At 63.6% G+C, this 27,558-nt stretch overlaps 1 protein-coding gene across 2 annotated transcripts; it reads right to left on the bottom strand.

Moving 5' to 3' along the window:
• Window positions 1-12,753: 12,753 nt before the first annotated feature.
• Window positions 12,754-25,694, bottom strand: JRK (Jrk helix-turn-helix protein). Of its 2 annotated transcripts, XR_006300635.1 has the most exons (3): window positions 25,586-25,694; window positions 14,734-23,713; window positions 12,754-14,273 (listed from the first exon to the last, which is right to left on the bottom strand). XR_006300635.1 is itself a non-coding variant. In XM_043601926.1 (2 exons), exon 2 carries the CDS (start codon window positions 23,280-23,282, stop codon window positions 21,657-21,659), a length of 1,626 nt encoding a protein of 541 aa, XP_043457861.1. In that variant the 5' UTR covers window positions 23,283-23,713; window positions 25,586-25,694; the 3' UTR covers window positions 12,754-21,656. The 2 variants fall into 2 exon arrangements, 1 of the variants encoding a protein (XP_043457861.1); XM_043601926.1 differs by having other exon boundaries at window positions 12,754-23,713.
• Window positions 25,695-27,558: the final 1,864 nt, after the last annotated feature.

The raw sequence follows: 27,558 nt of genomic DNA on the forward strand, positions 1-27,558 counted from the left end.
GCTGCAGGCCTGATGCCTACTGGCCTGACCCCCCCAGACCTCCCTGCAGAGGGCAGTCACCGTTACCACTTCCCTCGGTCCACCCCAGAAGGAGACCAGGCGCCCCCTGTGGGGGCTGGGGCTGGGGCTGGGGCTGGGGCCAGACCACTAGGCAAGAGAAGGAGCAGGCCGGGAGGAGGGCCCTGGCTGTGGCCCCGGGGGCTGTTGTCTGACCCCCAACCCTGGAGGTCAGGGTGAGAATGGAGGGCCCCTTGGGGATGCCCCCCGCCTACCACAGCTTCAGCTCACCGCACCCACACCCATAAACATGCTCGCTCTGAGCTGGGAAACGGGGGCCCTTCTGCCCGGCAGGCCCCCAGATCCACTCCTGCGAGGGCCCGGAACAGCCCCCTCCCTACTTTACTTCCAAAACCTCCGCTAACGCCACGGCCTCCAGGGCCTGCTCTTTTGGCCTCCTCCTGCCCAGGCGTGATGGCGGGGCACACTGAGGTCATGGAAGGTATAAACCAGGCCCTTGCCCCCACCTCCACTGAGGGATATTCACCCACTGACCCCAGAACCCTCGGGCTATCCCCAGGGCCCTGTGGGTCCCCCACAGGTGGGGCTTGGAGTCTGGGCTCCTTTAGACCTGGTCTGGGCAGGGTCTGGGAATCCCGGGAACCTAGGGACACCCCCAGACACTGGCCTCAGCAGTGGGAAGTCAGATTTCCATGCCTGAGGCAGACAGAATGACACTGGGGACCAGGCAGACAAGGGGTTCCCCTCCCTAGGCGCCACCCAGCCCACCGGCCCCAGCCCACAGACCCCACCCGGGCCAGAGACAGCCGAGGTGGGCCCATCACCGGAGCAGAGGCCTCAACTGAGGGATTCGTGGCACACGGCCCCGTTTCCATAGCAGGAGCTGCTCGGGGAGCCGCCAGTCCCCTGCACGCCCCAGCTGGAAACGAGCCCTCGATTTATAGCCTAAGCGCCACACAATGAAACCACGTTCCCTGAACCGAGTGGATGCTGCCTTTTTCCCCATAAAAATAAGATGTCGTGACAGGAGCCCACAAGGGCCTCAGTGTCAAGTTGAGAGTGAGCCCCGAGAGGCGGGAGGAGGCGTCTGGAGGGCCGTCCCACAGACCTGCAGGCTCAGGCTGCCTGTGCTAGGAACAGTGTGGCCGTGACCCGATCCCACCCTCAGTAAGAGGCGCTCCCACAAGACCCACTGCCACTGGGGGGAGGCCCAGGGCCGTGCCACAGCCTCCCTGGAGGACAAACATAAGAGAATGACCGTGACTTCCCCTGCCAGCCCACATCTGGGGCAGGAGGTTGGGCGGCAGGCAGTTAAACCCGTGGACGGCTGTCTAAGCCGGTCCTGGAAAAAGTTCTCAATCCACTCAGAGCCTGGTACCACCATCATCACCCCTCTCGTCACCCATGGCCTTCACCTGGCCAACGTCTTCATCACTCACACCAAAACCAAGTGCCGGTTATCAGTACCACCGTCACCAATTCCAGCACTGACACCAACAACGTCATCTCCTCCACCACATCACCCTGGACACCACAATGGTTACCATCATCACCACCACCATCACCATCATCATCATCACTATTATCACCATCACCACCATCGTCATCACCACCATCACTATTATCACCATCAGCACCATTACCATCACCACCATCGTCATCATCACTATTATCACCATCACCATCACCATAATCACCATCATCATCACTATTATCACCATCAACACCATTACCATCGTCATCATCTCCATCATTACCATCACCATCATCACCATCACCATCACCACCATTGTCATCACCACCATCACCATAATCACCATCACCACCATCACCACCATCACCATCACCATAATCACCACCATCGTCACTATTATCACCATCAACACCATTACCATCACCACCATCGTCATCATCGCCATCATCACCACCATCACCAGCATCATCATTATCATATTCCCATCCCCATCTCCATCGTCATCATCCCATCAAAACCATCATCCTTAATGCCTTCAACACCACTATCATGATTATCACTATCATCACTACACTAGCAACCTCATCGTGATCACTAATAACCCTTCCATATTGTGGTCACATCCTTTTTTTCCCTCCCTGGCCACATCCTTCTCATCATGATGATGTGATCATCACCACCATTCTATGGTCACCTTTCCCATCATTACGGTCAATAACACCATCCTTGTTGGTGATGTCTTTATTATAACCATCGACACCATCATCACCACTTTCATCATCAATACCCTTGATCCCCAACAGCCCATCCCCATTTTGACCATCCTTATCGTCTGTACAACCACGAACACCACAATCACAGTTAATCCTTCTCCCACCCTTCTCCATGTTTCCCTCTACCACCTGACCTCCCATTCTTCCATCTAGCAAGACCTTCCCCACCCAGTTTCTGCCCAGCCATCTGTTCAAGCTTTGGAGTCTAAGGATGGGTATGATCAAACCACAGCCCTCACAGAGTGGAATGTAGGCAGACCTCTGAGGCACAGCCCACGAAGTGTTCTAAAAGTGTGCATCAGGGCTCCAGGGACCAGAAGAGGAACCACTGGTCTTCTGGTGTCCTAGGGACAGGTCCCAGAGCAGCTACTAAAGAGTGGGCGGATGGTGAGTGTGGCCGAGCATGGGCAGCTACGTGAGCTTGCGAGTGTCCGTCCTGCCGAGCCTTCCCCTCCATCCAGACAAGGGTCAAGAGGCTCTGAAGGGAGCCCCGGACCTTGCAGGGTTGAGGTTCGCAGGGCAAAAGCTAATTTGCCCTGTCCTCAGTCGCAGGCACAGATTCACCTTCATGTTCAGCGAATCTTCATTGGTGATTTGCTTTGGCCACACGGGGGAGTGTAGGAGTGACTCATCCTATCTGCCCTGGAGGCGCTTGGGCTCATTCACGGGGGGCTCTCACTCAGGGTGGGGGTGCTGAGGGCTGTGGAGGTCCAGGGGTTCAGATGGCTCAGCTCCGGGGAGGGCACACATCCAAGAAGAGGGATCTCCGGGAGGCCAGGCTGGGTAGAGACCACCCCAGCCACCTCACAGGGAGGACTGGGTCTGGCAGGCGCCCCAAGGCAGGCAGAGCCCCCATCAGCCCGAGCAGCCTCTGCCTGGCCTGACGGCGCCCCCACGTTGCGCCTCTGCTCCGCCAGGCCAGCTCCAGCACCCAGAATTGTGGGCCCCGCCTGTGCTGGCATAGTGCTCCCCACGCAGGGAGGCTGCCAGCACAGAGGAGTGCCCTGGGGGTGGTCATCTGCTGAATCACCGCGGCACAGAGATGTCACCGAGCCCTGGCACCCAGCTGCAGTCTGGGCTGCGTGGCGAAACCCCTGCCTCCACCAACCCGTGTGCACTCTCTCTCTCTCTCTGAGCTCCTCCCCAGGGAGGCCTGGCCCAGCGCCAGCAGGAAAAGGAGGCTGAACCGGGGTCTTGGCCAAGTTTTTTCCTTCTCACCTGCCCCCTGCTCCCCTCCGTGTGAGGGGGCGTTCAGCCAAGCCCTGGGCAGAACAAATTTGACCATGTGCCCAGCTGTGAGTTGTCCCCCAACAGCACTTCAAAGGCAAGGCCCTCCCATCATCCATGGGCTTGGACCCCAAGGGCTAGCCTCTTGCAATGGCTGAGGGTGGCCGTGACCCCCAGTCAGCACCCTAGAAGCAGGGCCTAGCGTGAAGACGTCCGCTCCAGTGGTTCGCTGAGGGGGGCTCTCAGGAGAGGCAGGACGGGGGGCAGCGCTGAGGAAGGGCTGTACTCAGCTGAAGACCAGCTCTGGCGACCTCACTGGCGCTCCAGAGGCTGAGCCTGGCTCCCTGGGGCCCTGGGGCTCCCTGGGGCCAGCCCGCCCCCCTGTCACCCTCTGCCAGTCGGTGACCTCCATCTGCCCAGCGGCGGTCCCTCACTGACAAGGGCTGTTCTCCAGAGGAAGGAGCCCTGCGAATTGTTCCCGGCCAGTGTTCACAGCAGCCGGGGGTGCCACCCGAGCGAAGGGGTCCGGGGGTGCCCACGGGACGGGGCGTGTTAGGGATGCTTGCTACCACGAGCTGCCCGGAGCAATCGTTGTATTCTCGTCGAAGGAGCAGGAACTTGGAGGCCCTGGGCTCCCTCGGGGCTCTGCTCGGGGCCCCCCGGAAGCTGGCTACCTGCATCATTTGAGGGAGGGACCCAGGACACATCTGGCCCTCAGTTCCCACGTGGCTGCTGGCAGGAGGCCTCAGCTCCTCACTGGTTGTCGGTCAGGCTGCAGGCACGCCGCCCGTGGGGGTGGGGGCAGGGGAGGGAGGAAAAGAGAGCACTTCAGAAGGGATCTGGGCCTCCTCCTCCGTGCGGACTCCACCCCGTCCTATCTGATGGCCCCACGCCCTCCTGGACACTGGCCCTTTGCCCTCATAGGGCTCTTTTGCCTTCCCAGAGTCCCCTCTGGGAAGCTTTCTCGGGCTCTTTCGCAGCCCCTCAGCCCGGGGGCTCAGCCCGCGTCTATCTACAGGCCCCTCCGGGTGGGAGCTGTGTCCAGACGAGCCCAGGGCCCGGCAAGATGCTGCTGAGACAGGAGAGTTCCCCGGCCCCTCGGGAGGCCCCCGGCTGGCTCTCTAGCCTCACTCCTACCCTGGGACCTACAGCCTTCTGACTTCTGCTGCCACAGGCCACTGACTCCAGCTGGTGCCTGGACAGGTGGCCACTGGACCCTAAAGACTCGTGGCCATTGAAGGTGGAGTCTGGCACGGAGGGGTCTCAGCTCTGGTCCCTGCGGGCCCCTGCTCACCGTGCAACCTGGACCTGATCCATAGTGCAGGGAAGCACAGCCCTGGCCACTCCCCCAGGAGCCAACGGGAGCGGCTGGGGTGTGGACTCGTGGGGAGCACGAGCCCCCTGTCACCCAGAGGGCCTGGAACCACACCCCAGGCTGGAGCCATGACAGGGGCAGTGCTCTGGCAGGGGACAGCACTGAGTCCACACCAGGGAGGACGCAGGAGGCCTGCACAGGCTCGTGGCTTCTCTAGGCTAAGAGTGAAACACACACAGGGCTCCAGGCTCCCGGATCTTGTCTTTCTCAAGAGCTGAGAGAGTACAGAGGCCAAGGGAAGGCTCAGGGTGTCACCAGGGTCAGGGTTGTGCCTGGGTTTGGAGCCTAGTCAGGAGTGCGGGCTGGATGTGACCCTGCTGTCCTTGCTGTCAGGAGGAAGTCTCATTGGGCACCCGTGCTCCCCCTGGGTCTTGATTGGTCCACACCTGTCCATATTCTGCGGGACCTCAGGTGTGCCTTCCTCCTCTGCAGTTGTGACTTCCGTTTATTTCTTCCGACATTTTTGGGGCACATGGCTGCCCTGTGGTGGGCACAGAGTTGCCCAGCGGGATTGGCCTGCCGAAGTCCTGAGGAGCTCTGGGACCACATGAGGGTCTGTGCTTGGGCGCTGGGGTCTCCCTGGGGTGGGGAGGAGGCCGGGAGGGGGTGGGGGTATTGGAGGGCGCAGTGTTCTGGGCAGTGACAGGGCTCCGGCTGACCGTGGGCGGTGGACAGTGGAGGCAGAAGAGGAGAGGAGGCCACCAAAGGGATGGGAGGAGAGGGGGGTATTGGCCCAGAAAATGAGGGCCCCTCAGAGGCCGGGCGGGGAGGCCTGGCCTTCACCCCATCCCTCAGCCACCCAGACAGACACGCGCCCACCCAGGCCGGGCTCAGCAGACGCCCGACTGCGGGCTGACGGCACCCTCGAAGCTGCTGCGGCCCAGGTTGTGGTTTGGAGTCGCCCGCACTCCCTCCTGCGTCCAGCAGAGGGCGCTGTGCAGACCAGGCGAGAGAACAAAGAAAGCCCCTGGTCTGCGAGGGCCCTGGGGGGGGGGGGGGGGGCGCTCACACGTCCCCTGGGCCCGGGGCCGTGGGAGGAGCCCAAGAATCGCACAGAAGCCCCACCTGCCCCCCCCCCCCCCCCGCTGCTGTGCCTCCGCCTAGGCCCGGTCCCACTGAGGCCGGCAGCGGCCAGAAGGTGGGGCTCGGTCCCGGAGCCCAGTTCCAGGACGGCTGGCTGATGCAGAGGGCTGTGGCCACGTCCCCACGGGCCAGGGTCACCAGCCTGTCCTCCGGGACAATCCCTTCCCGCCCACGGCCCAGAGAGGCGGGCACACTGGCTGGCTGGGCAGCGCACGGGGAGAGGTCAGTGGCCCCGGGGCGCCTGGGGAACCTCCGTGAAACCGGGCAGTTGTGGGGACAACCCACACATGCAGCTCCCTGGACTGGCCTTCTCCACCTCCAAAGGCCCATGTGCCCGGAAGGTCTGGTCAGGACCAGAGAGGTGGCAGGGAGCGGTCACTGCTCAGGGGGCACCGAAGCCCAGAGCCATGAACTCCCGCCGGACCAGGCCTTGGTCTCCGCACACGCGCCGGGGGTGGGCAGAGCAGGACTTCCCGAGCTCCCCCGTGTCGCAGGGAGTCTGGAGATGTCTGGCTTCCTCCCGCGCTGAGAGGGCTGCTGACCCGGAGTCCTCGGGCCAGTCCAGCGGGGCGAGCCTCTGCCCCCCGTTCCCGAACGGCTTGGGGGGAAGCCGCTGCCACTGAGGGGGTGCGAGGCTGTGTCCGTGCGCCGGAGGGACGTGGTGGCACGAAGCTGGGGAAGAAGGGGCAAAGGCGGGTGGCGAGGCCGCAGGACAGGGCGTCACACAGCGCGGCATCCCACCCAGAGCCGAGCCTCCAGCGTGGGGGCCACGCCCTCTGCACGGCCCCGCCTCCCTCCTCATCGCCCCCCACCCCCCACCTCGCCCCTCCTTCCCCCTCCATCCCTGTGCTGGTCCCATGCGGTCCAGAGGGACAGAAAAGGCCCACCAGCAGTCACTCACCACTGGCAGTGGCTGGCTCCCCCCCCCCCCCCCCCCACCGGGCACCTCCTGGGGCCTCCTCCTCAGGGGAAAGAGGCCTTCCTTTGTGGGTCCGAGGGACGCGTGCGTGGAGCAGCCGCACTGTGGAGCCCCGGCGGCAGTGGGGCAGGGGAAGAGCCCCTGGGCCTGGGCCTGGGGAGCCCCGCTGAGCGCTGAGCGAGGTGGCAGGTGTGGTCCAGCCTGGAGGCTCTGGGCGGTGGTGCCTCCGGGAAGGCGCTTCCCTGAGCGAGAGGAGCGCACACAGGTAGGGAAGGTGGGATCAGGGCCCCGCACCCCTCCTCCCCTGCCCCACCTCCTGGTTCTCCCCTTTGTTCTGGAGCATCTCAGAGCCCACCCCAGACCCCACGCACCACAGCCTTTTAGCTGCAAATCCTTCGTTATGCAGCAGTGAAACAAAGCCTTTTGGAAGTATAAACAAACATTACTTGTTACTCCAAAAAATTTGCTCAGCAGCGCCTGGGTGGCTCAGTCGTGAGCGTCGGACTCTTGATTTGGCTCAGGTCATGATCCCTGGACCGTGGGGCTCCGCGCTAACAGCACAGAGCCTGCTTGGGATTCTCCCTGTCCCCCTCTCTCTCCGTCCCTCCCCCGCTTGCTCTCTCTCTCAGAAGAAATAACCGTTTTAAAAAATGTGCACAGTCCCTGCTCGGGTCCAAGGCCTGACCATGTTCGCTTTTTCCCAGGTGACTAGAGGATACTTTTTTTTACAGTTGGTTTTTCCAACCAAGAGGGAACAAGGTCTGTATTGCATGGGTTGATTCCTGGTGGGCCACCCTTGTTCTGGGGCCCTTGAGGGTCAGCCAGGAGAGGAGCCCCTCTGTGCCGGCCTGGTGAGACAGAGGCCTACACCAGCAAACCGGTCCCCAGCAGGTGCACCATAGCAGGTGAGGCCTCCGAGGAGGGACCTTAATGGACTCAGAGGGAGCTTTCCCGGTTGAGGGGAAAGCATGTGCAAAGGCCCTGAGGCAGGGACAAGCTTGCCATTTTTGAGAAGCAGAAGGAAGGAGCCCTGGGAGGAGGGGAGGCATTGAGTATCTTGAAAAGAAGTGGAGGTCCAGCTGCAAGGTCCAGCCGTGAAGGGCCTGTGGCCTGGGGGCCGTGGGGACTTATTCCGGGTCAGATGAGGATGTGCTCTAGCCTCTGTGGGAGAAGGGTGGGGGGGGGGGAGGCCGGGGCTGGGGAGGGTTGCAGGGCTGTGGTCCAGGTTGACTGCCCCCTTCTTGTCTCTATGGGCTAGAGGTCCTGGAGGCGGAGGCCAGCCCCTGTCTCCCGGGCTGCCTGTCACCTGAGGCTGATCGTCCCTGCGGCTTGGAAAACAGTTCAGAAAGACCACGCGGCTGGTCAAAGCGGGAGCACAGCTCTGGTGGCCGCCACACCCCCTCCCGGCCACGCCCACACCCTCGCCCTGCCCCCCTGGTAGACCTTCAGGGATGAGGCCAGCTGCCTCTGGTCTGGAGGGACCACCAGGCCAGGCCAGGTCGCTGAGGCACTGCCGAACCTTGGCCTCCTTGGGGCCTCCTTGGGGCCAGCATGACCTCACGAGCTCCTGCCTGTGATCCTGCCCGTGACCCTTGCTGGGTCCCCATGTCCACTTTAGGGTCACTGAGAAGAGGCAAGGAAGGAGGCCGCACCCCTGAGCCCCTGTGTCTCCCGCCCCCGCGGCCTGCACCAGGCTGGCACCGTCTGGCCCTCTTGTTGCCCCCACTGGGGGTGGGTCCTGGGGGGCAGGGCCTAGCAGGAGGGGCGGGGCTGGGCAGAGGGGCGGGGAGCACGAAGGCACCGGGCATTGGGCGGCAAGTGCCGTGGGTGGCAGAGCAGGGGCCACGGGAGGTGACAACCAGGGAGGGGTGGGACTGGAATTTGCAGTCCCAAGTCACCCTGGCTGAGGGCTCCCCCCCACCCCAGTGACAGCATTCACCGGTATGCTGCCCCTGTGGGTGCCCGCTGTCCCCTCTAAGGGGTCCAGGTATGTCTGGGGGAGGGCGCCGGCCCCATCCCCCCTGCCTGCCATGTGAGTGCCGTGTGATGACGCCTGAACTGCAGGACCTCACAGCTGGACGCAGGCGGGACCCAGGGAGCCCATCCTCTGTGGCCACAACCAGTGGCCAGGCGGGTGGCTGAGGGCAGGGCAGACAGCGAGCGGGCGCGGGCGGCCGCGGGGAGGCGGGAGCCCCCTGAGCCCCTTCTGTGCACCAGGCACTGTTTCAAGCCCCGAAGCACACACGACAGTAAAATCCCACCTCTGTGCATTTTCTGCCGGTTTTCCTCCTGCTCCTGGGCTCCTCCCTGGGGTGTGCTCCCCGGGCCCAGCCCCTCCTCCTCCTCTCTGTGTGGGCTGCTCTGGGGGGGGGGGGGCACTGAGGTGGGGGCGGGCACTGGGCCAGGCTGTAAGGAGGAGCAGAGAGACACCAGCAGTCTACAAGGTCCCTTGGGCCCAGGAGTCCTGTTTGCTCACTGTCTTGGCTTCAAGGTCCCCACCACTAAGTGGCGTGGGCCTCAAATAAGGCAAAGAAGATTGTGACCGGTGACCACACGGCCTGGCTGCATAGCCCAGCAGCTTGTGCTGAAGAGTTCACACCGGGGCAGAGGGCAGGCAGGGCAGGGTCCTGCTCGGTCCCTCACCCTGAGAGCACAAGCTGGCTGGTAGACTCAGGGTGGGCAGAGACCGACCCCTCACTCCTGAAACATGCACTGTCCCCGGCAGTGGGGAGGTCCCCGGGAGTGGGCGTGGTCCCCAGGAGAAGGCAGGTCCCCAGGAGTGGGCGTGGTCCTGTCCCCGGGAGTGGGTGAGGTACCCTAGAGTGGGTGAGGTCCCCAGGAGTGGGCGTGGTCCCCGGGAGTGGGTGAGGTCCCCTGGAATGGGCGTGGTCCTCTGGGTAGGCGTGGCCTCCCGGAGTGGGCGTGGTCCCCAGGAGAGGGCCTGTCCCCAGGAGAGGGCCTGTCCCCAGGAGTGGGCAGTTCCCGGGCCGGGGGCAGGCCAGGGTGTCTGTGGGGGTGAAGAAGGAGACAGGAAGCTCCCTCGGAGCACCAATGGCCCCAGTGTCAGGAGTCCAACAGCCTAGGACACCGGGCATGAGGGTGTGCTTCTGGAAGCTGCCGCCAAGCATGGATAAGGAGGTGGTGTCTCCCTGCTTGAGTCCCTCCACAGATGTTCCCCTTGTCCTCTATTGTCTGGCCTGGGAGAGCCCCCTGCCTCTGCCCATGCTGCACCCCCACCTAGACTGCCCATCCCTCCTTGCCGCTGGCTCGTGGCCACTTCCAGACAGCCCTCAATGATGCTGCCCCTGCACATCACACGTGCCAGGTCCTAAGGCTCTTGAATGTTCTGGAATTGGCTGGTGACATATTTGTCACCCCCTTCAGATCATGGCCCCTCAAGTGGCCCCGGTGCCCAGGAATGGCACAAGGCGGACACAAATCCCCCGAGGAGGATGGGATGAACCGGCACAGGGGTGAGGGGACCAGAGAACCAGGTCAAGGGGGCAGCAGACACCCCAAGAGAGGCCCCGTGCCGACTGCTCCCAGTTTCATGGGGTGACTCTGGATGGTAGACGGAGGGCACCTCCCAGGGTGGCATCGTGAGCCCCCACCCACCAGCACTTCTGCACCAGGAAGTCTCAGTGCCCATCGGACGAGGCTGGAGCAGAGGCCTTGGCACCTCTGTTTGGAATGGGGCACACTCGACCTGCCCACTCTGGTCCCACCACGTCCCCTCTGCCCACATTGCCGTGGTCACCTGGACGCCGTGGCTGCTGATGGATGTTTCCATTTACCGTCTGGGCCTGGGGACCAAGGGCAGCTGATTCAGGGAGTGGGGCCAGGTCAAGTCCCTCATTGTGGCTTGGCATGCAAATGCCAGAAATCTCTGGGCTGTCTGAGGAGGTGAACAGCTCTATGGGAAGAAGCGGGGCGGTGACAGGCTGTGTGGATTTGTTACTAAAAGACCCGCACCCACCGCCCCAAGGCTCCGGAGCCTTTTCTCCATCTCTGAGATTTTCTGGGCCCTGATCTCTTGGTGGCCCAGGAGACTTTCAAGGGCAGTGGGCCAGCCGTGGACATGACTTAGGATTTTGAAGGGCTGCCCCTGCTCCCAGTGGGTGCCCAGATGAGAGGACACAGGGCACCCGGCTCCTCTGGGCCTTAGGCCCCCCACCTGCAAAGGGGTGAGAATACTTTCGTTCACTGGATGCAGCAAGATAGGGTGTGCCAGGGCCCAGCACATCCTGGTCCCCACAGGGAGCAGAGGAGAAGTCTAAGTGGAGGACATTCAAGAAGGCTCTGCACAGTCTGAGAAGAAGCCCAACATCTCAGCTGGGCTGATCTGTAGCCTGACAGCAATTTGCCCTTTCTCTCTGGGCCTCTGCTCCCATCTCTGAGGTAGGAACACCTACAAGGGGATTGTGAATGCAGGAGGTGATCGACAGGGAACACACTGTGGACTCTTGTTCTAAGTATGGGAAAGGCATGGGCCCAGTTGTTCCCAAGAGTAAAGGAGACCTAATGCAGTTAAGCTCTAGGAGTGAACAAAATCACAGCAGGCTGCTCAGTGAAGGATGGACTGACAGAGGGATGGATGGATGGATGGATGGATGGATGGATGGATGTACGGATGGGTAGGTGGGTGGGTGGGCAGATGGATGGATGGATGGGTGGATGGATGGGTGGATGGATGGATGTACGGATGGGTAGGTGCGTAGGTGGGTGGGTGGGGAGATGGATGGATGGATGGACAGATGGGTAGGTGGGTGGGTAGGTGGGTGAGTGAATGAGTTAATGCATAGGTGGTTGGCTGGGTAAGAGGCTAGATAAGTGGATAGAAGGGTGAGTAGATGAGTAGGTGGATGGATGGGGGGGTTCATGGATGAGTGAATGAACAACTGGAGTGAATGAATGAGAGAATGATTGTTTGCTGAGCCCAGGTGAGTGCCAGCTCTGTGGTGGACATGCTCCCACATATTATTTCACTTGGCCTCCCAGCTGTCCTGGAGGAAGACAGGTCTCAGGGCTCAGGTCCAGGGTCACATATGTGGCAGGGGTAAGACTGAGACCCAGGTCTCTGTGACTGCAAAGGCAGTGCGCTCTGGCTGCACAAAGAGACTTATCAGGTCAAGGCCTCAAAACACCCAGGCACAAACCCGAGAAAGCAGGGCAAGACCGAGGTCCTGTCTGTGGGCGCCATGTCGCTGGACAGCCTGGTCCTCACTCCTGGCTGATACCTCTTCCAGAAGGCTGCCTCTGACCCTCTTAGGCCCATGGCAAACGCGGTGAGAGCCACGGCCTCCCTCCTTGACTGTCTCCCCCTGGCCGGGAGCCCTGTGCCACAGGGGCCTGCCGGCACGCACAGCAGAGTCCCCAGGCTCTGTGCTCCGCGGGCTCCCAACTTGTGATGAAAGGGACAGAGGAGGGATGTGGGGGTGGGCAGAGGCAGGCAGGCCCGGAGGGCTTCCCAGAGCTCAGCCCGGGCTCACCCCGCCCCACTGGGCCGGGAGGGAGGACACGGCTCCCCGAGCCCTGCCTCCCAGGGCCTCTTTCTGCTCTACCAGGGGTGGGGCAGGAGGGGTGTCTGACCTCCCAGCCCCTCCCGGTTTTTCCGGGGCCTAGACTGCCCATAGTAGGTGCTCAGTAAATGTTTGCTGACAGAAGGACTGAGCAAAAGACTCCTAGTGCTTCCCCACCGCCCCAGCCCTCGGCCCTCTGGCCGGTCCCTCCTGCGAGCTCAGCCACGTGCCCCCGTCTCTCCCAGGCTTGCCTCCCTGGGAAAACAGTGGCACCGAAATCCCGACTCGGTTTCTACTCTGCTCCCCCCCCCCCCCCAGTGCTGCCCAGCGGCGCCCAGAGTAGGGACAGAAAACGTGAATACTAATGAGAGAGAAGCCCGTAACAATTTATTACCTGGCAGACGGCAGGCTGGAGAAGACAATTTGATGGTCTTTGATGGAGGTCAAGAAACAGGAAGGCTGTTTTATTAACTTAATTGTTTCAGCAGCAGTAAAACCCTGGCGCGGGCGCGTGAATCTCCCGTCCTTCCGGAGGTGGTGGGTGGGGGGCAGGCAATTCTCTTTGCAGGGCAGCATCCTCCACGCAGTCAAAAGCCTGTGGGCGGGCCAGGGCGGAGGGTCCTGCACAAGGCACGGCTGGCCCAGCCCGGGAGGCCACAGGGTCGGCACCTCCGAGGGCGCAGGGCGGGTGGGGTGGGGGTGGGGGAACGAACCGAACCCCCGGCACGTTCCCCGCAGCCCCGGGCTCCTCCCTTTGATACCTCCCCTCACCTGGAGCCCTGGCCCCACTCTGTTGTCTTAATACCTGTTTAATTAAATAATGAGGTACAGTGAGAGCCCATGACCTCATTTTTGGAGCCACAAATAAGAGATTTATGGGTGCCCTCGTTAGAGCTGCTGGCAACAGGCATCTTCCTGAGCTAAGAGGAAGCCTCACACTCTGGGCTCACAGAAAAAAAGCCGTTTATTAAAACTATTGCCCCACAGAAAGGGCAAAATGGCGTATTCGAGTGGGAAGCAGGAGCGTGCTGTGGTGGGCTTGCCAGAGGAGAGGGAGGCGGCCCCAGGGACCCACCAGCCCCCCCACCAGCCTCGGCCGCCACGGCCCCTCAACCAGCCTCCTGCCGGGGAGACCAGAGCTCCCCCAAAGACTGCGTGTCTCGCCATGTTTGTCACCCCCCTCCCCGTGTCCGGCCAGGACCCCCGCCCGTGCCCCCTGCAGCAGCGGGGCCCAAAGCAGAAAGCGGGACAGGGACGTGGCTGGCAGGGAAGGGGGAGGGAGAAGGGAAAGGGCCAGCCCACAACGACCAGGTGAGGGGGGCACGGACCCGGGGCCGACCAGTGGGCCGCCCCCACGTGCTCGTCTCCAGACTGGACTCCCCTCCTCCCGGCGGCCGAGTCCCTGCCCGTGCAGATCAGGTCCCTCGAAATAGGTCTCGAAGTGTATCCGCCTCCCTCCCCAGCCACGTCAGTGTCACCACACACAGCACCTCCTCCACTGGCTTGGGGGCCACAGGGGCCCCCTCACTGGTGGGGGCTCACCCTGACTTTGGGGGCCACGTGCTCAAAAGTCCCCTGCAGCCTCCCCGACGGGGTCTATGAGCCACTGTACCCTTCGGGACCAGCGGCAAAGTGCTGGCCTCGGGCCCCCAGAGCAGCTGATGCGCCCACGGCAACACCACGCACCGGGCCCGCCCAGCCCAGCGAGCCCACGGTTCACGTTTCAAGGTGGACCTCGTGACGATGGCTGTCAACACACGGGCCAGGCCGAGGCTTGCCTCCGTAGCATGAGATGGCCTGTGTGCTTGACCGGGGGTGGGGGCATCACGTGAAGAGAGGGCCTCCGCGGGGTGTCCCCAGGAAATGTACTGTCCAAACTCAGACTCTGGAGAGTGAAGGGGTGTTACTGACGATTATACCCAGACAACAGGTGCCTACCAGCTCCACCCCCGGCAAACCAGGACATGGGGTCCCCTATGGGCCCAGAAGCCTCTGAGGTGGAGGAGAGAGCCCCTCGCTGCCCGGGGCCGGCCGGAGAGGTGCTAACCCAGGAAAGCAGCAGGCGGGCTGTAGCCAGACAGGGCCACCACCTGGGACACGGCCTGGCCCACCTGGTAGCTGTCCAGACGAGGGGACTGGCCCCACCTGGGTAACCTCCTGACAAATGACAACAGCACAGTCCACCCCCTTTACTTCTCCCCTTAGCCCCCAGCCCATCACCTGTCTGCACTGGAGGGGGGGGGGGGTCTGGCAGGCCCCAGACCTCTTCTCATTTCCAACAGAACCTAAGGACCAGAGAAGGCCATGTCCGTCTTGGGTGGCCGAGCCCAGACCGTTGGCCCTACTGTGGGGCTTCTCCCGAGCAGGCAGCCTGGTGACCTCCGTGCCCTGATGTCCAGTTCTGGGGGGGCCACGTCCACACAGGGGCCCTACATCAGTAGGTGGTCCCACGGTCAGATTCCCGAGGGCCTCCCCTTCCTGCCCAGACTCCCTCTTGTCCATCCGAGGGTCCCTCAGTCAACTCAACTCAGGTGTCTCGGGGACCCAAAATCTCCCCGAGATTCTGCCTCTCCCAGAGATCCTGCTGCGGATCGGAGGTTCTCAGTCATCAGGAGTCACGGCCTGAAACAGTGAAGGGGTGTCACCTGCCCCCTGGACAAGGAGAGCTGCAGCACCGGGGAACGGGGGACGGGGCTCCCCGGCCGGCTGCCCTGATGGGGAGGGGCGAGGAAGGAGCCCAGACAGATGCCAGAGCAGTACTTGGGAAGGGCAGGGTGGGAGGCAGCCCATGACCCCACCCGCTGGGCCTCAAGGGTCCTGTCCTGCTGGGTGGCCACCCCACCTGGGGGCCACGCCTGCCCTATGAGCCACTGTACCCTTCCGGACCAGCCTCTTCACCCCTGGTCTGCCCACAGGGCACCGCTCCCAACTTCAGTGGGAGAACGCCTCCTCCACGCCCTCCCGGGCCCCAGTTCTATGCCTGCCACTTCCACGAAGCCCTCTCTGTTCTCCAGGCTGCTTTCCCACAGGCCTCTCCTGCACCCCAATCCCCGCTCCGAGGCTGAGCACCCCCTGCCTCGGGCGACACCGCGAGCTCTCTGAGCCCTCATCTCGATCACCTCCGTCCCAGGGGCCAGGCAGCCCCCAGGACCCGAAGAGCCTCGATAAAGACCTGAGAAATGAATACGGGACCCACATCCTCAGCTACAGGCGCTGGGAGAGCCACCGTTCCTCACTTTGGGCACGGGAGACTGTCCTAGGCCCCGCTGGCTCCCGAGTCCATGTTGGCTCTGTGATGCTGCCCGTCTTCTCTGCCGGGTGGTTAGCTGGGTCCCTAAACCTGGTTTGGCTCTCAGCTGTGCCCACTCGGCGTCCGCTCCTCGGAGCCGGCTCCCTCTCCCTCCTGCCACCCCGTGGGTCTCTGGGACTGGAGGGTGGGGTGCACGCACAGCCTTGGGGACCGGGTGGCCAGAGCCACACCTCCTGTCCTGTGGCTCCTAGCCAAGAACTTTCTTGGTCATGAGAACTGCTGCCCCCCAACCCCCGCCCTTGCCTCCCTGAATATTCCTCCGTGCCAGGCCCACATGGCGTCCAGTAAGGAGAAGCTTGTCCCGGCCTCTCGGAAGTCCCCGGTCCAGATGGATGGGCACAGGTGTAGACATCCAGGACCCCAGTCCTCGAGCAGGGAGCACACCCAGCGTCAGGCTGGAGAGCGGGGACTGGCTGGGGGAGGAGGCAATCCGCCCCTCCGGGGTCCTGCAGCACCACGGGGAGCCACCCCACCCCGCGCCCCCTGCCCTGAAGCGCCCTTCCTGGCGCTCCGTGGGAGACCTCTCATCTTGCTCCGCGTGCCTGACCCCCTGGAAACTGCTGGGGTGGGACAGAGGGGCACAGGTGGTGGGGGGCGCTGTCTGCAGAGGTGAGGACTTGGGCCCCCGCTGGGACAGGTGGCGGTAAGCGCACGCTGCCCCGTGTGGGTGCCTGCAGAACAGCAGCCTGTCTCACTCCATCACGAGACGCGCTTCGTCGCCAAAACGTAGAGCACATTCTCTAAGGCAAGTTTACTGACAAAGGTCAATTTTAAATAAATCAGCGTGCCTGGAGGTTCCGCGCGGCTTGAAATGGCAGTGGCGGCACGGCGTCCTTCCTGGCTCCCAGAGGGACAAGCGGCCAGGAGCACAGCAGCGCTGGCCCTTGAGGCCACAAGGACGGCCGCGGCTGGCGCACTCCGGGGCCCCCCTCTGCGGGACGACGGGTTCCAGGGGCCGCAGCAAGACCTCTGCCGTGGCGCGGACCAGCTCAGGGCCTCGACCCCTGCTCTGCACAACGGGGACCACACTGTCACCTCAGCCAGGGCCAGGGAGGCTGGAAGGTCCCGCTGCTGAGGGTCCCGGGCCTTCCGGTCCCTCCAGCCCTCATCTGCCGCTTTTGTTTTCTTCTAACGTAGCACTTTAATTCCTGTGATGCATCTGTCGCTACTTGTGAGTTACCTCCTGGGCAGCCGCTCTCAGGCCGGCCAGAACGGACTTCGGATGTGCCCTCACTCACTTCTTGCTGGAGACGGCAGCCCCACACCCCTTCCTGGTGTGACCACGAGACACAGCACACTGTAAACGCGATGAACTCAACGACACGGGGCCAAGACGCCCACCTTGTGCGATGGCATGCCTTCTAGAGAAGCTGCCAGAGGAAAGGGTTGCGGGGGGGGGGCGCGCCCCAACCGCAGAGATGTCCGAGGGTCAACTGGACACGGTCTCCTAGGTCTCCCATCAGGACAGAACTGTCTTCCCCAAGCTTCTTTTTGTTCTGAGTGGATTTGAACTACTGTTGGGGTCACTTGCTTTGAGCCTGAGGAACTTCAGTGTTTCTCGGAAGGTGGGTCCACTGGTACCAAACTCTCTCGGGTTTTGTGTATCTGCAAATGTCGTTCTCTCTTTATTCGGAAAGAAAGTTTTGGGGGACGCAGGAGTCTTGGCTGTGAGTTCTCTTCGAGCACTCGGACGATGCCGTCCCCGCGCCTGGGGGCAGCTGCCAGCCTCGTGGGGCGCTCTCGTGGCCAGGGAGGGCTTTCCCGGACTCTGGATCGTAGTGTTGGTCCCACTGGAGCTCACCGAGCCGCTGGACTTGTCGGTGGACGTTTCCTGATAAATCTGGGGATTTTCAGCCACTGTTTCCTTGCGTATTCTTTCCCTTCTGTCTCCTTCCCTCCCCGTCCCGCGGCTCCGACGGTGCACTTGGGTGTCCCTGTTCCTCCGAGACTGTTTGCTCCTTTCCCGTCACTGTCTTTGCGTTGTGTGATCTGTGGGTCTCTAGGTCAAGATCCTGGATCTTCTTCTGCCAGCTCATGGCTACCGTTGAGCCCCTCTAGTGAACCTTCCATTGTGGTTGCTGTATTTTACAACTCGAGAATTTCCACTTGGTTCTTTTACTTTTTAGTTAATCCCGATCTTTTCATTGGTTCCATTAGTTGCGTCGCTGTGATGGCACCTTCCTTCACTACTTTCCCTTCCCTGTTTGATGCTGGTTTTCTTTCCTCTGACTGTATCTACGGCGGCCACTTTCAAGTCTCCTCTGCTCAATCTAACTCACACACTGCCAGTTCCGTGGCCTTTGCTTCCTGGGGTCTGGGCCACATGGGCTGTTTCCTTGCACGTCCAGGTAGGAGACTAGTCGTTTTAGGTAATGTGTGGTAGCAGTTCCGGGCACGGGCCACCCAGGCCGGATCGTGTTACCAGTCCCATCTTGTGCGCGGTGGGGCGGCCTCCCCCAGCAGCTTCTGCTCCAGCCTCCCACTGCTGGCCAGGGGCGCAGGCCTGGGCTCGCCCACGGTCACCCTGGGAGGACAGAGGCTCCGGCTGTCTTCCCTGCCCCTGAGCTCCTCTCCCTGCCGGCCGAGTGCTCTGCTGTCTTCATTGCTGACGCCCTGGGCGTAAACGGCTTCACTGACTAATCCAACCAAATTTGGCTCCTTTGAAAGAGCAGCTCCTGAGATCCGTGTCTGAGATCCTCCCTGGCCAGCCTACAGTTCAGCCTGTGATCCACCCCGTCGATCCACCGCTCCTCCCACGTGCTGTTCTCTGCGAGCTCCACTTTCCACAAGCACCCTTGAACCTCACCCTCTGTGCAAACGCAGTCAGTCCTTTTGTGGAAGGCTGGGCCCCGGGGGTGGGAGGGTGGGGACGGCACTTCCAGTCCTCTGGGCCTGCTGCAGTGCGGGGTCCCCGCCCCACGAGAGGAGGCCCACACACTGCCCGCCCCCTTCCTCCACACCCCGGGCCCTCCTGACACACGGGCCCTCCACGGCCGTGGGGAGCAGGGCCGAGGCCCAGAGTGGGTGGCGGGGGTGGGGGTGGGGGTGAGGAGACCTGGCCCCGGCTCTCCCGGGCTGCTCCCAGCGTGGGCCCTCGCGTCCTCCACAACTGCAGGCCCAGATGCCCCTGGGACCCGGCCCGAGGGACGGGAGCAGAAGGGATGTGTGCCAGCTGAGGGAATTCTTGGAGGAGGTGCTACACTTCCTGCTCCCGGTGGCTGGAAGAAGACACCAGGATGGGGACTGGAAGGCCAGTCTTGACGTGAAGCGGGAGCCACATGTGACAAATGGCAGAGGAGCCTGGCTGCACGCACGCGGCTGCCTCACTGTTCTGGATCCCCCTCCTGGACTTGCTGGGCGGGGCTGAAGCAGGCAGGACTTCTGTTCTCTTTACTGCCCTCATGGACCCCCTAACACCCCCACCGAGCCACCTTCCGCCCCTCACCTGTGTTCCGGCCTCCCCAACTTCCGGCCCTTCTCGGGAAACCTGTGCTCTCTGAAGGCAGGACAGGGGCCTTGTCTGATCACCCGCCGGCCCCAGGCTGAGCACGACGCCCAGCACAGGGCGGGCACTTAACACACATCACGCCTGTGAACGAACCGTCAGCATGCTCCCACGCCAGGAGAGCCCGCCACAGCTGGCACCCGGGGCACCTCCTCCCCAGAGATGCTCAGGCGGGCCCTCGGAGGCAGCATGGGTGGGTCCCGTTCGCCCCAAATTCTGCTTCCCCTGCGGCACGGGCTGCCAGGAAAGAACCCAATCTGCCTCTCTGCGTACCCCCGCCTCCAACCCCTATCCCTCCAGAACCACGCCTGACTGCCGTGGCCCCGGGCTGCCTTCTGGCCCAGAAGGACAAGATGGCCAGGGCTTGCAGGGACAGGGAGCCCAGGCTTCCTGCCTCAGCAGCAACTGGGGGGGAAGGAAGGGGGGGGCCGGTTCTACCCTGTTCCAAGTTCACATCCAGTCTCATAGGGTTCCACCCAGCAATGTTTGGGAAAAAAGATTCTGAGGCTAAAACGTTCTGACCACCGAGCCCGAAGCCGGGCAAGGAGGGATGGGCAAGCAGCTGGGAGGGCCCTCGGAGGACAGGTGGGCGTGGAGGCCTGTGCGAGCCCTTGCACGTGGCCATGTACCTCGGTCTGCGGTCCAGGGAAGCTTGCTCGCCAGAGGCCTGCCTGTCCTGCTCCGCCCAGAACCTCCGAGCAGCGCGGCACCGTGGCTGGTTCTGGAAGGAGCGCCTGGAGGACAGACACCCCCCCCCCCCAAAAGGCCATCTGGTGACGAGCATTTATCGTTAGGTTCCAAAACGGCCAGGACGGGGGCAGGTGGTGAGGGCGCTGAGAGAATCCATGGCCTGGGGTCTAGGGTCTGACGGGGACAAGGCATCCACAGGGGACCGAGGAGGCGGCCAGGAACCCCATCTGCTCTCCCCTCCCTCACGACACCGCCCAGCACAGTCGAGAACCATGCCGGGCTGTGCGGGGAGAGCTTCTCGGGACGTCCGTCCGCCTCTCCGTTGCCCGTCGCCACCGCCGAGGGCAGCGCTCCGGTGACTCCCGACACCTAACTTCCCTCCAGGCCGCAAGCAGCTGCGATTCGACAGCAGCGGTCCCAACACACATGAAGGAGAGGACGCGACAGCGACACGGCCCTGCTTGGAGCCATCCGGCCCTAGGACTCGGCGACGAGACTCTTAAAAAGGCCCGTGCTCAGTTCACCATCTTCACACGTGCACAGAAAGCACGCACGGCCCACGTGCTGCCCCACGGCAGCAGCGGCCGCCTCCCGTGTTCAGAAAGACGTGAAAGCACCGGGGGGACCGGCCGCACGCCAAGCACCGTTCCCGCGGCTCCCAGAGGGACACACGGCAAACGGAGGAAGGAAAACGTCATGCCAGCTCGGCCACCAGCCCGTGAATCCAGGGGCACGGAGGTGAGAGGACACGTGGGGAGGGGAGCCCGGCCGGCAAGGGGCCGCAGCGGTGCCGGCGAGGCCGGAAGCATCCGGGAGACACGGGAGGGACCGCGTCTTCCCACGGCCAGGTGGTGCCGCCGGCTCCTGCCCGCACGCGGCACAGAGGTGGGAAGGGCCGACCGCAGGAGTTCAAGCATCGCCAGAAACCTAAGCAGCTCGTCCCAGCGCCGGGTCGCGTGTGCGCAAACCTCAGCCTCATTTCCGAGCGCCTCCTCGAGATTCGTCAGCGTGAAGGCGGGAAGCGCGGAATCCCCGGGAGCGAATGGTGAACTTGGAGACCGGACACCAGGCCTGCCGGCGGTGCGCCTCGGGCCCCTCGGGGCAGCGGGCGGCCCGGGGGGACGGTCCTGCCTGCGCTGTGGGAGGTGACTCCGTCACGCCAGCGCAGCGTGCGCCCCCCACGCCCTGGGGTCCCAGGAGGAACGCGCGGGAGGCCGGGGCGGCTGAGTGAGCCGCGGCTGAAGTAGGGACACGCGAGCAGGGTGACGACGTGCGCCCTCGAAGCCGCAGGCGAGGGCTCTGCCGACTCACGGTCAGAAGCGGAGTCCCAGCCGTCGCGCCCACCTGACGCAGGGATGGCGGCCACACGCAGACCCGGGCCCGAGGGGACGGAGGGGCAGGCCGTGGGCGACGCTGACCCGGTCCAGTGGCCGCAGGTACTGCCATCGCTTGGCCCGAGGACCGGCTTTTCTCCTCCCGGACGGACAGACGTCTCCACCCGCACACACAGCAGGGCTCAGCCAGCGCGCACGAGGCCAGAGTCCGCCCGGCACGGTCCTGGGCTCCGGTCACAGGATGTTCCGCTAGGCTTTCGGTCTGGCGGACCCTTCCAGAAGGGCTCCTCACGTTCACGCGCCAGAAAACACGACAGGCCCGCGACGAACCAGAACACGCGGGACGGGCCGCCCCAAGTCGCCGAGACCCCACGCCGGGCGCCCAGCCTCTCGGGCGAGCTCTGCCCGGCTCTGCAGCGCCCCCAGCCATCAGTCCTCGGCAGCCGCGGACGAGCAGGGCAGAGGGGAGAGCTCCTGGGGGGCCTCGAGCTTGACCGCGGCCCCGAGGGCCACGCGCCGCCCCTTCGCCTGCCGCTGCCTCGCGAACACCGAGCGCAGCGCGCGCAGCTGCCCCACCTCCTGCGCCGTGAAGCAGGGCTGTCCCTCGGCGAAGCGGACGACAGAGTCAAAGGCCGAGGCCGCCTGCTCCCAGGCCGCCTCGTCGCCATCCTTGTCCACCTGCTCTGGGCCCCCCGCGGACGGGGCCAGGCCCTCCCCGGCCTCGCGTCCCAGCCCGTCTCCCTCGGCGGCCGCGCCCCGGTGAAGCCGGCTGCCGGGGCGGGCCGGGGCCTCCCTCCCGAGCTCCAGGATGTGCGCGAAAGTTTGGTCGTGAGGCTTCGTTTGGAGACGCTCCGGCTCCTCCTCGGAAGACGAGCCTTCGGCGAACGTGAGCGCGGGCCACAGCTTCCTCCAGGCCCGGCTGAAGACGTGGCGGGGCACCGCGCTCCAGGCGCAGGCCACGCTGACGATGGCATCGTTCATGCTGTAACGGGGGTGACGGCCCTGCAGCGTGGCAGGGGGGTTGATGAAATTCCTCAGGAAATCTCTCCGAATGCCCTGGTCCATGGGCTGGATGGAGGAGGTGGCGCCCGCGGGCAGGAAGACGGTGAGGACGTTGTCGGAAACCAGCTGGGACTCCCGCGGGCGCGCCCGGGCGCCGTCCAGCAGGAGGATGGCCTTGCCGTCCTCGGGCAGGCCCACCGCTCGGAAGTGCTCCCTCACCGAGGGAACAAAGATGTGATGGAACCAGTCGGAAAAGATCTCCTTGTCCACCCAGGCGTTGCCCTGGGCCTTGTACGCCACCGGCAGGTGCTGGATGCCCCGGAAGGCCCTGGGGCCGCCGCGCTTCCCGATCACCAGGGGCTTGATCTTGTGCGAGCCGGTGGCGTTGGCGCACATGAGGACGGTCAGCCTGTCCTTGTTCTGCTTGACGCCGGGCGCCGTCCCGCCTTCCGGGCTGGCAGTCGGCAGGCACCGCCAGAGAAGGCCGGTCTCGTCGGCGTTGTACACCTGCTCCGGGGACAGGCCGTGCTCGGCGGTCAGGCTCCGGAAAAAGCCGCAGAACTGCTCTGCCGCCCGGTGGTCGGCCGCCTGCTTTTCGCCGGACGCGTCCAGCTTCTTAATGCCGTGCCTGGCCTTGAAGCGCCACAGCCACCCGCCAGAGAACACGCAGGGCTCCGTCAGGCGCATCTGCTCGTAGAAGTCCTTGGCCTTCTCGATGAGCATGGGGCCCGACACGGGCACGCCCTCGGCGCGCTTCCCCAGGAACCACTCGTACAGGACGCGGTCCAGGTGCTCCAGCTTGGGCGTGTGCAGGGTGCGCCGCTGCTCCAGGGCCTTGTTGGAATCCGAGTTGGCGAAGAACCGAAGCAGCTGCGCCTTGTGGGCCTTGATGTCGTACAGGGTGGACATGCCCACGTTGTACTCCTGCATCAGGACCTTCCTGCTCTCCCCCTTCTCCAGGCGCGTGCAGATGTCGATCTTCTCCTTCAGGGTCAGCACCACCCTCTTGCGCTTCTCCCCCGGGCTCCTGCCGGCAGCCTGCTTGGAGGCCATGCGGAGGCCGGCTTGTCCCCGGTGGGTGGGGAGACACTCGCCGCGGGGCCTGGCGGACTTCTTGCCTCTCCCGCCCCTTTCCTCTGCTCCCGCCCCTGCCTGCCCCGTCCCTCTGACCCCGGGGCCACCGTGAGCCTCCGCTGCTCCTCCCCGCGGCGTCAGCGGCGCCTCGGCTTCCGGGCTCCTAGCGACGCTGGCGGCTCCCGGTGCTCTCCGCAGGAGACGACCGGTGTCACGACGCCCCTACTCGTCCACGCTGTTGGAACCTCTGGCCTTCTCTCAGGGGGACAACGGCAGCCCCTCCCTTCAAACATGGACCACAGAGTAGAGGGGTCCTGGGAGCCGGTTTCTGGTTAATCGAGGCTGTACCGCCTGTGCTGGGGACACCCCTCTGGGCTCACGGCACGGTCCCACATGCCTCGCTTTAGGAACTGGAAAGCAGAACAAGGGGAGAAAGAACGTTACTGACCACGCACCTGGGCCACCTGCACACATGCCCCCGTTAGTCTAGACCCGCTGGGAAGCTGCAGCGGAAACCAAACTGTGGCAGGGGAGACCAGCACGCGAGCTGGCCCAGGTGGCGTGGCACCGGGAAGGCCGCCCCGCCGGGTGCGCTGGCTCTTCCCGGCCCTACCAAGTGACAAGTGACCTCTCGGCCATCACAGCTCCTTCAGGCCAGACAGCTCCACTCTTTCCTAACATCTGCCCAAACACCCAGCCCTCCCTGCCTCGCGGAGCAGACTTGCGGGGCGGAGCAGAGGCATCCCTGCTGGACCCTTCGAGATTACCCACCACACTTCACCTGCGAAGACACTGACATCCTCCAGCCTGCGAGGAGTAGAGAGCTGGTGCCCTGAGACCGACCGGCCCGCAAGCCGTGCAGTGTCTGCCGGGAGGGTCCCCTCACTTCCTTCACGACTTGGTCACGTGGCCCTCACTCCCCTCCCCAGCTACAGCCTGCTCCCTGTCCCGCGATGAAAGACAGGCAGTACTCACCACGGGCTTCTAGCAACTCCCCACCCCACCTCTCACCCAAGCCCTTATGTGGGCCGTGTCTTCCCACAGATATGCAGACCGTGAGGCCAAAGACTAGCCTACGCGGAGCATAAAAACATAGCCCTTTGAGCTCAAACTCTAGGCACATCACCAGCCAGCTCTGGGTGTGCCCCTTCCCCCTTCTGGGTCAGTCTCCTGGTCTGCAAAGTGAGGGTGCTGCTCCTTTACGGATCCTACCTTTATCCTAGTCACTGGGAATGACAGTGTGAGAGCGGACTGCTTGGACCTAGACCGGGGGAAGTAAAAGGCCACCACCCACCCCTAAGAGGGTTCCATACGACAGCACCCCAGGAAGGAGGGGCCTGGAACCTGACAGGAACTAACTCTAAGCACAGCAGGGAGAAGGGGGGGGGAGGAGGAGGAGGAGGAGCTGGGACTGTGGAAAAGGCCTCCTGGAGGAGGCTCAGCGCCTGAAATGGGGCCATTAAGGAGTTTCCTGTTGTGCACATGCAGGTGTGTGCAGAGTAACATAAGGTAGCTGACACTATGGACCAGCCTGCGAGGCAAAACTCCCTTTACAACTGAAAGGCAGATACTCCGATATTCCGAAACAACTTCTCAAACCAAAGGGTAACCTAATACGGAGAGAGAATGGGGTGGGGTGGGGGTGTAGCCTTGTGAATTCAAAGTAAGCACACGAACGTGCACGTAAACATCTTATCCTCCTGTGCCCAAAGGATAGAGAAGAAGCTGGGGAGAGGGCATAAGGGGCCAGAGACGGGACCGCGGGGCGGGGGGGAGGACCTGTCCTTAGAAAAGAGCCGCAGAGATTCAGGAGAAAAAGCGAGCAACCGCCTTCCCCTGGGAGCAGCCGTAGCGTGCAGGGGCAGGAAGGGCCGGGACCGCAGAAACGCGGGGCGCGTCGCGGGGTGGGGGGTGGGGCGGTCTGCGCGGCGCAGCGGCCACATCCGGGGCGCCCGCGGGAACCCGGAGCCGAGGGGCAGTCGGGTTTGAGGACACGCCTGCTTTGAGAGCGTCTCTCTCCCGGGACCACGTTTGGGGTGGAAGCTCAGTCCCGGGCACGGGAACAACCCAAAGAGGGAAAACCGAAAAAAGTGCAAGTCTGCGCCGGGGGGCGGGGCGCCCGTGGCCGATGCTTTCCTCGAGCGGGGTCCCCGGGGGTCTGCGAGGGGCGGCCCCGCGGCGGGGCTGGGACGGGAGGAGCCTCTGCCCGGGGAGCACGGACTGCGCGGCGCCCCCGCCCAACTCCCGGCCCCCCAGCCACCCGGCCTCCCGGCCCCGCTCACCTGCAAACCAGGGCCGCCGCCACCGCCGGAAGTGCCGCCTCTCCCCGCGCCGCCGGTCCGCGCCTGGCCGCCTTCCCCCAGCCACTTCCGGGACGCTCTAGGCAGCCTGGAGGACTGACTGGGCCTCTCGCTGGCCTTGCGGGCCGGCGCGGAGCCGGTGGGTGGGGCGCGGGGCGGCCTCTCCCTGTGCACCCGTGGGGCGGGCGCAGGGGCGTCGGAGGCTCGAGTTTCGCGCGAGTGGAGCCCTGCGCGGAAGGACGTGGGGGCCCTTGCAGTCCCGGCCAGGGTTGGCAGGAGGACGGTGACGCAGCCCCCCTCCCTCGGTGAAATCCGGGGGCCAGCGCGGTTTCCTTCCCGCTCGGCCTCTTGCTGAGCGGGCGCCTCATCCGCACCTAATTTGCAGGGGTTGCGGGTTGATGTTTGAGACTTTAGAGCTGATGAGACTCACACTTGACCTGATGCAGTCAGAGGAGTTGAGACTTTGGGGGGCTTTTGGGATGGGGTGAATGTGCTCTGCGTGCGGGACAAATGTGAGCCTTTGGGGACCAGAGGGCAGCCGTGGCGGCTGAATAAAGCACCGCCCCAGCCACCACCACCCCCACCGCCGCCCCTTGCCCCACACCCTCATCCCCCACCCCATGAGCACGTGACCTCAGGGGCTTTGCTTATGTGATTAAGATTCTTGAGATGGGGAGATTATCCTGATTATCACAGGGACAGGGGTGGGGGACTGGGGGGGGGGGTGCAGTGTAATCACAGGGTCCCTATAAGAGGGAGGAAGGAGGGACAGAGTGGGGAAGACAACGTGATTCAGGAAGAAGAGGGAGAAAAGGCAATGTGACAACAGACACAGGTCGGAGTGTGTGCTTTGTAGACCCAGGAAGGGCTGCCAGCCACGGATGCATATTCTTTCCTGGATCCTCAGGGAGGATCCAGCTGCCGACACCTTGTGTCCTATTTTAAGCCTCCGAATGTAAGGTTATTTGTCACAGCAGCCGCAGGGAGCCTAGACGGATGTCCATAGCTGTCTCCGGCTTCATTCACTTTCTCCCCTGGGCTTCCAGGATGCTGTAGCCCCAGGCCCTCCTTCCTCGCCCCCCCCCTCCCCAAGGATCCCTGACCTGCGGGGTTCACTCCTGGGCTCTCCCCTTCTACTGACACCCACTCCCTCCGTGGTCTCCACTCCCTTGGCAATACCAGCAGGGGCTGGCTGCTCCCACATCCCTGTCTCCTTGCCGGGACCCCTCTTGAGAACTCTAGACGCCTGTGCCCTTCCCGGCATCCTCACGTGGACCTCTGTGAGGACCTCATGCCCAGCATTTCTAGACCTGAGCTCCTGACGCTGCACAGCCTTTTCCACCCACACAGTCCCCATCTCAGTGAGTGGCAGGGTCCTTTTTCCATTCACTCGGGCCAAAAATTCAGTCACGCTGGACCCACCTGTCCCTTACGCCCCACGCCCAGATTGACCAGGGGCTCTGCCTGGCTCTGCCCTCCCCATCCGTGCCACGTCGGACCTCCTCACTCCCACCAACTGCTCTCTCCCTGGCCCAAGCCTCCCTGGTCCCCTCACATCTGTCTTCGCCCCCGTATCAGCCATCTACTGCTGCACGATGAAGCACCCCCAAAACTCGGGCTTGAAACAGTAGCCATTTTGCTGAACACGGTCCTGTGGGTGAGGAATTTGGGCGTGCTAGAGGCAGACGTGTTTGACAGAGGAGAAAACCGGAGCACTGAGCAGAACTCGAACGTGAGGGGGACCGAGCAGGGTCTCCTGGGGCAGCCAGGTGGCCCCCCCAGGAAGGCTGGCTCCATCCCTGTGTTGTGACACTGTGCTGCCACCTCATGGACACGGGCTCACATGCAGCACACCTCCCCCCACCCCCCGCCCCGGGCATGGGGCTGGCAGGGGCCTGGGTTTGATCCCCAAGATGTATGGGGTTCCCCCAGATGCTCCCACCAACACTCTGGGG

This window comes from Prionailurus bengalensis, chromosome F2 (genome assembly GCF_016509475.1).
Source record: "Prionailurus bengalensis isolate Pbe53 chromosome F2, Fcat_Pben_1.1_paternal_pri, whole genome shotgun sequence".
Lineage (NCBI taxonomy): Eukaryota > Metazoa > Chordata > Mammalia > Carnivora > Felidae > Prionailurus > Prionailurus bengalensis.